The sequence below is a fragment of the Parasteatoda tepidariorum genome, chromosome 5 (genome assembly GCF_982258835.1).
Source record: "Parasteatoda tepidariorum strain Cologne lab strain chromosome 5, Ptep-v5.0, whole genome shotgun sequence".
NCBI lineage: Eukaryota > Metazoa > Arthropoda > Arachnida > Araneae > Theridiidae > Parasteatoda > Parasteatoda tepidariorum.
This window is the reverse complement of record NC_141759.1, coordinates 35,963,338-35,971,441: the sequence shown is the minus strand read 5'-3', so window position 1 is coordinate 35,971,441 and position 8,104 is coordinate 35,963,338. Positions and strand designations below refer to the sequence as shown.

General features: G+C 30.9%; 1 protein-coding gene across 1 annotated transcript; it reads left to right on the top strand.

The window, feature by feature from the left end:
• On the top strand, positions 1 to 7,786 carry LOC107452440 (cuticle protein 10.9-like). The gene is made up of 2 exons (XM_016068916.4): positions 1 to 158; positions 6,656 to 7,786. The coding sequence occupies exons 1-2, from the start codon at positions 89 to 91 to the stop codon at positions 6,937 to 6,939; spliced, it is 354 nt and encodes a 117-aa protein (XP_015924402.2). The 5' UTR covers positions 1 to 88; the 3' UTR covers positions 6,940 to 7,786.
• The last annotated feature ends 318 nt before the right edge of the window (positions 7,787 to 8,104 follow it).

Genomic DNA, 8,104 nt, shown 5'->3' with positions numbered 1-8,104 from the left:
AACGATCCCTTAAAATGCAATAGAGGTTATTGTCCGAAACGGATATAAAAAGCTTTTTTGAATTATTTCGAATCAGATTTTTCTCAGAATGACTTTGGCGTTTGTTCAGTTTTGTTTCGGTTTAGTGCTGTTTACCATCGTGACAGCTGGACCTATTGGTAAGTTTTATTTTGATAAAATCGTAAACTTTCTTTTACTGCAAAAGCAAACACTTAAGATTTTGTTTACATTTTACTGAATTGATACCCTATTGGAATTTTGAACTGTAAAGTGCTTATATCCGTAGAAATTAGACATACCTTGTTATGCTTATATAAATTAATTTTCGCCTAACCCTAGAGGTTATCTGCTTCTTCATCTAAAATAATTTGATACTATGGGGGGTGAGATGAATGCAAGCTTAAGGTGATAAACTAAACTAACTAAATTGCTTTAAAAATCACAATACTGAATTGAGTTAATACTTAATTAAACATAAATATAATTAAAACAAAAAATTACTATTTACAGAAGAAATCTAGAGAAGGAAAGTTAACTATATATCTTAGACTGATACGGAATTTTGTATTTTTGTGGAATATAATTTTTCTTTGATTAAACCAATTCAGTCAAAAATATTTAAATTAAGTGAGCGGATTATTGTTTAAATGATAACAAAATAGATCAACATTGATGCAATGTTCCTAAGAGTTCTGGTGTTATGTTCGAATTGACTTACACACAACCATTAAAGACAACCTTACATACAATCACCTTCAAGAATTCTTCGATAAATATGCCAACAAGCATTTTGTATTTATAAAATTATTATAAAAACAAGAATTTTATATTCTTGAAAAAAAAATTTAGAGGTGAAGAAGCTAATGTCAACATTTTTTATTAGTTTACCAAAATAACGTATTAATCATTATTTTTAACTGATCTGGTATTTTTTAAATTGAAATTTTGAAGTCTGTTTTCTTTTTTAATGTACGTAAGCTAATTTGGATGTATATTTTTTTATAACCTTTTTTTCACAATACAGTTATTTTTATCCTCACTGAGCGTATCATAGAGTTACTGTGTTCAAATCATAAAACTAATTATTTAATTCCATTGTTACTTATGAAAATGTGAGTAAAATGAAAATAAAATTATTTTTGTCCAAAAAATATTGCATGGCATACCTGCCAAATTTTACGATTTTTACGAACAGTATTTTCTTGTGGTAGTCAATTTCATGTTTTAATATATTACTCTGGGTTTAAAACATTTTATTTAAAAATATTTTAACCACCATAATATTTAAAAAAAAAACATATACACTCATGGACAAAAAAAATCAGCGCACCAAGTAGGAGTCGTCAAAATGAAACGAAATTTTACATACGTAATGACTCTTTGATATAAGTAAATGATTAGAAAATCAAAGATTATCGTTTTTCTTTGATTTTCTAATCATTTACTTATATCAAAGTAGTCATTACGTATGTAAAATTTCGTTTCATTTTGACGACTCCTTCTTGGTGCGCTAACTTTTTGTCCATGAGTGTTTAACAACCCTAAATATTTTGCCTAATATATGTGAAAGCGATAAAATTTAAAAAATTGCTAATAACTAAGGCCCGGATTTTTATGACATTTGCATTTTTTTGCATTTTTGGACATTTTTTGTCCTGTAGAGCATTTTTTTAGACTTATAGGGCATTTTTCTTAGAACGTTTTGGCGTATTTTGCATTTTTTAAATTTTTTTGTTAATTTTTTCCAATTTTTATTATTTTTTTTTTCATTTTTTATTATTACACTGGCTTCCAAACAGTGAAGAAAATCTCTAGGATATTAGCAGGTGTAGCAACATCTTTTCAAATTGAAGAAGAATTGTCAGTAAGTGAGACCGTCTTTTTCAAGTACGCACCAATAACATCAGTAGACGTTGAAAGAAGCTTCTCCAGTTATAAAAATTTACTTTCAGACAAGAGACGCTCGTTTACATTTCAAAATATCAAAAAAATTTAATAATCCAATGTAATTCTGATATTTAGTAATATTATGAGATGGAAGTTGTTATATTCATTAAAGTTTCTATACAAAATGAAAATGTTTTGGAGTCAATATATTTTCCTTTTTTTTTGTTGTTATTTTAGGATATAAAACATATTTTTCAAACTTTAATGAACGTAAAAGAAATATTGCATTGCTTTATATTTTTTGAAATGACTCATAATAATTTTAAAGAGTAAAACATTTTTACTTTATTTTTACTTTATCAATATTTTTACTTTATTTAAGTCATGTCATAAGGCATTTTTAGCGCAATTTTCACATTTTTAAGGGCATTTTTCGCACTTTTTAAAGGCATTTTTTGCACTTTTTAAGGGCATTAATTGGGATTTTTTAGGTCATCAAAATCCGGGCTCTACTAATAACCAATGCTTTTACTCTGTTTTCCAACTAACACTATGAAAAATCCTACGCAAAAAGTATGTAATCGTAATGTGTGTAGAGTAAATAATTTCTACACGATTAACAGCGATGCCAACTTGCTCCGCTTTCTAGAAAATGTATCTTAGGTGGTTGCAATGTATGATTCTTGGTTTATAAAATTTGATTAAAAGCTATTTCGTCCACCACTTCATACAAATGCCCCGTTTGGTGACCGGGGGTACGAATAGTCCCTACGAACGCATGTCATAGAAGGCGACAAAAATGGACCCAGAACTTGGGGATATAGCCAGGCTGGGCATGAGGCTAACTGTAGTTTGTCTAAAGTAAGAACTCCCCTAGCCATTCATCTGGACCCGTGGCTGTAATTATGGTAACGAGCCATAACTATTTCAATTAGGGGTGTGGGGCTACTGTTTAGGGCAGGTTTTGTCTTGGGTTTGTGAGAGAAAGATAGTCTTTTTCTCCGGTGTATTGTGAGGGAAGGGAAGCCACCCTCCCTGAAATGCGCTATTCTTTTTTCTATAGCAGCAGATGGCCTCTGATTTTGTGGCAGGGGGAATTCTTATTGTAGACAAACTATACCTCTCCCCGGAAAACAAAGCCAGTTCTGAAATCTCCAGAAGCTAAACCCGGACAGAACTTGAATTGTGAGGTATACAATTTTTTACGTCACTTCAAAGTATATTATTTTGCAACGCAAAGTACAAAATTTGAGAGTAATCGGCTGTACAGTTCCTGAGAAATCGAATTTTTAAAATTGTCATATTTTTAAAATTGGATTTCTGAGGAACTGTTCGACCGATACCGAACAAATTTTGTATTTTGCCTTGTAAAATGACGTAAAAAATGTTATACCTTACAATTCATATTATTTTCAACCAGTATTATATAAAATAATAAGAAAGAATAAATATTTACTAAAAGTTCTATTTAGTAGTTAGTTCTATCTGGAATTATCTTCGGATAAACGAATTTAATAGTTACATAGATAATGCGGAAAGAGATATTCCACAGCCCCTCGGAGGAAATAAGTAACAGAGAAAATTATTTGATTCCAGTAAAATGTGAATGCCATTAGTAGCCATCAAACAACAGCATCATCCAAGAATACAGTAAATCTTTATTTTGATAAGATGAATTACTAAAAAAGCGTTATGTTTGAAATAATATAAAACCACTGGGAATCATAACAAAAATAATAAATTAAAAAAATTGAATAATTTAATTTTATTTATTGCGTTAGTTTGCCAGTTTTGCGCATAATTTCGTAGTGTTGTCGTATCGTTCACCAAACGATCTGTAGCGCAGAAGTAGCGGGTTTGTATCCCACCGTAACGCTGGATGTATCTTTTTGATGACCTTCTCTAATTTGTGCTGTTTTACAACTTAACAAGGACAGGTCTTTGTAAAAATTTGGCCAACTGATAGTTTAAAGAATGGGAAAGATTGCTGTCGCCGCTATAATATAAATTTTCAATTAGATCGTTCAGGAAAGACATTTGAAAAAAAGAATTTTTTCATTGGCCTATGATCATTCATTGAATAAAAATTAAACTCTTTCATGCGATTCGGTTTGTTTTCTTTTTTTAAAAGATGACATCACTGATTTTTGCAGTCTTATAGCTGTCAGTGTCAGGAGTTTATTGCCCACGTTCTCTAATATTTAATTATTTTTTACTCGTTATGTCAGATAAACTTAGTAATCAAATACGAACGTGGTGGAAACGTGACTAACAACCTTATCAAATTAGTATTACTAATAGCTATTTTAATTATAGTTAATTTTGTTTATAATTATACTTTAAAGGCATGTCTAAAAAACTAAATAGTTCAAAAGTAAGGGTAAATTAAGGGAAAAATAGTATTGATTCGCTTAAGAGAAACATAAAATATCGCCATTTAATTATTGACGCCAATGATGCTTGATTAATTTTGTTAATAAGAAGTATTTAAAATAAAAAATAAGCTATGTACTAAATGTAAAAATTAATGACGATATGGTACTAGTAGTTCGTTTTGGGGAAACGTAAAAAATTGCTTTATAATTATATTTATATTGACTGATTGCACTATAACTATATAGTAGTTACTTGATTACATTATAATTATATTGCATTCTAATTAACCGTTAATTTTTTTTAAAGACCATCGCTGAACAGCCGACCCAATTTTATGGGTTTACTACTACTAATGTTCAACTCCGAAGCCTTGTAATTTTGAACCAAATCCAGAAGACAAGGAAACTCCTGGATCAAGTAATAGAAGAAATTTACCTTCGTGGAGGACTTTTTCATAGAACTAACCGCATTTGCGTTAAATGGGGATTAAAACCCTGAAAACCTCCCACGGTTAGCCTGATGGCAAGGGAATTTTAACGCATCATCCGTCTACCACTGAGGATATTTTACGTCAGCACTGTGGTCGGTGCAAACCGGATGCGGAATTCGTATCAACTGAGATTCGAACCCGGTTTGCCTCATTAGAAGACGAACGCTCTATCCCCTGAGCTTGATAATCATCTGTCCACAGCTGGTATTCGAATCTGGGTCACTTCATTGGCAGGCGAACACTCTATTGCCTGAGCCACAGTGGACTCAAAACATTCTGACTGAAATAAGGAAAATAAGCTATTGTACCAAAAACCAAAGGAAATTGAGAAATGATACTATTTCATATAAGAAAAGTGTTAAAAACTATAATTGATGCTAATAATCCTTAATTAATTTTAGTATAAGGTACTAATTGAAACTACAACAAAAAAAACTACGTGCATGATCTCTGTGCATAATCTCGTAGTTCTGTACAGAAATGATTACGATGTATAATTTTTTTATTACATACAAAGAACGAGTATTCAGCTAGTGAACAAATAAAGAAAATTTTTAAAAAAATTCTAAGTTTTATTGTAAAAGGATTGAGCAGGAAAAGAAATTGATTGTTTAAAAATTACTAAAACATTTAAAACAATGACCTGGTACCCTTTTAGCAACGTAATACATGTGTACAGCATTTCTAAAGTTGGTTTCCACCAACGCTTAATTTTTCATACAATTAAAATTGGAAATCTGCTCCTTAAGCTCATCTTCAGAGGAATCTTAGGCTGGCCAAACTTTACATATTTGTAAATAATATCTTTTCATTTGCACTTGGTGTTTCATGTGTCTTTGTTTCTGCTTTTGACCATCAACACACCACAAAGCCTCAGACCTACAGCAATTATTTAGCTTTATCATATAGTCTATACATACACGATACATTAAAAACAAATTAAAATGTTAATATTTTATAATATAGTCTCTAGTAGAAAAAAAAATGTCCAAATTTAGCCTATTTTTCAGTTATCTTAATAAAAACTTTTTTTTTTTATTTCCAATGGCAGATTTACAGTAACAGCATACATAAACATCTAAAAATAAGAACAGAAACAAAAGATGCTGCAACAGAGTCTATTAATCACAACATGTCTCTCGCTTCCCAATAGCGATCAGTGATAGAATTCCTGCAAAGTGCAGAGCAGCGGAGAAGGTGCGTGAAGTCCATGTCCTCACCAGAACTGCAAGGAGTGCATACCGGGGAAGGAACGATACCAAATCTAGACAGACGTTTCCGCAGACAGTCATGACCGGTGGCCAAGCGGAATTCAGCCACCGCTCTTCGTCTTGGGCCATTTCGCAAATTTAGGATGGTAGCCCTCCAAGACTTAGTAGAAGTACGGTCGATAAGTTCTTCATGAGCACAGGTCTTAACCCCTTGGAAACGGGAGATTCAGAAAAGCATTCGTACAAAATCAGAATCAAGTTGTAATTAAATAAAAAAAAACGGTAACTTAAATGTAGTCGCTGCTAATTTGACAGACTTACTTTGCTTTTACTTTAATTATTGTTTATTATATATAATCAATGTTAGATCAAAGTATAACTAAATCGTTTTATTTTGAACAAAGTAATGATGAATTAAATAAATCAAACAATTATAACTCCGCCCACAAATAAACTGCTAAAGAAATACTTCGATTACCAGTTTTATCTTTTTACCCTGATTGATACGGTTTTATGCTAGCACGTATTTGTGACAGTCGGCCCGAAAGGGTTAAAGGTCCTCTTAATAAGCTGTTTGATGGAACAGAGGGGCATAATATGAGCGGAAATCAGAATAATTATTAATAAAAACTTGGTCACTATAAATTAAAAGTATTTCCACTGATGTAACAACATTTATTTTGTATTTTAGGTCCAACTGCAAAACCTGAGGAGATATACTACCCGAGACCTTATGACTTTGGATATCAAATGGATAACGGTAACGGCACTATGTTGCATCGACAAGAAACAGCTGATGAAGATGGATCAGTGAAGGGATCTTATGGATATGTTGACGGCAACGGTTACTGGAGAACTGTGGAATACAACGCTGGTAAAAATGGCTACCATGCCAAGGTGTCTTCCAATGAACCAGGTGTCATTAGTCAAAATAGTGCTGATGCTGTTTTTCTTGTGAAGCTTGGTCAACCGTAATGTGCTATTTGGATGTCATTTCAGTCAAGTTGGAGATTTCTATGAAGATGAACTAAGATAAACTGAATTTTTTATTCTTTTTGTAAACAAGTCATATCGAGAAACTTTGTGGCCAAAAATATTTTTTACTGATTAAACTCATCGTTTTTTTTTAAAAAAATTGGAATCTTTTTTTTATACTTTGAAACAAACAAATATCATAACTGCCAATTTGTATAGTTGTTGAGAAAGCTATTTCTTAGATGAAACATTTATGTTTTGAAGTATAAATCTTGATTTTATTTCAATTTTCTTTTTTAATTTACTTACCATGAAATACTGATATGCTAAGTCATATCAGTATTTCAAACATATGTCTATAGGATTGATCAGCAAGACAATCACGTTTCTCAGTGTTATTCTTCAAAGGATTTTAATTAAAAAAAATTAAAAACAAACTTCCTACTGAAAATATTATTTTACTACCATTTAGTAAAAATTTTCCAAGCGTCCGTACAAGTTGGCAGGTACGAAGCGCATATTAAAATATAATCCTAATGGTTTTCAAGGCACATTTTAAATATGTTAAATAAATAGTGATACTCATAAATTACGATACGGAATAAAATACGTAAAACTTACTTTTGCTGAATATTAAACATACCTCTTTTTTGACTTTTATTCTGAATATATATAAAATGCTATCCCATATAAAAAGCTGTTACAGATAAAAGAGATTACAATAGTTTAGTCTCAATAGTTTAATCATCATCTCCTACATCAGAAAACCTCCCCACGGTTTATTAAAATTGTCTATGCAAACTATTTAAAAAGTGAATCATGAACTGAACATCTATTATTAAAAATACCAGAAAGCATTTCATCTTACTTTAATATTTATATATATTTGATAAATTAATATGCAGTTGTTAAAAACGAAGAAAAACAAACTAATCATATCTATAAATTATACAGATATTAAAACATATATTTGGTACTACTATCTTGTTTTTACAAGACTTTGCATTAAATAGCAATTTTGTAAACTGGCTTACTTGTTTAGAGGTCTGATCAAACTATCTTTAAGAAACCGTGTAGAGGATTTCTTAATAGTAGGTATGGTTTAATCGCCATAATGCAATGTTGTTGGTAGTCTGAAGAAGATAATGAACTTATAGTAAAAGAA

What these genes read in the sequence shown, in the direction of transcription:
- LOC107452440 (XM_016068916.4), top strand. Translation starts at nt 89, where the DNA reads ATGACTTTGGCGTTTGTTCAGTTTTGTTTCGGTTTAGTGCTGTTTACC. An exon ending in CGTGACAGCTGGACCTATTG is followed by an intron (nt 159 to 6,655) that starts GTAAGTTTTATT and finishes TTTGTATTTTAG; the next exon opens with GTCCAACTGCAAAACCTGAG.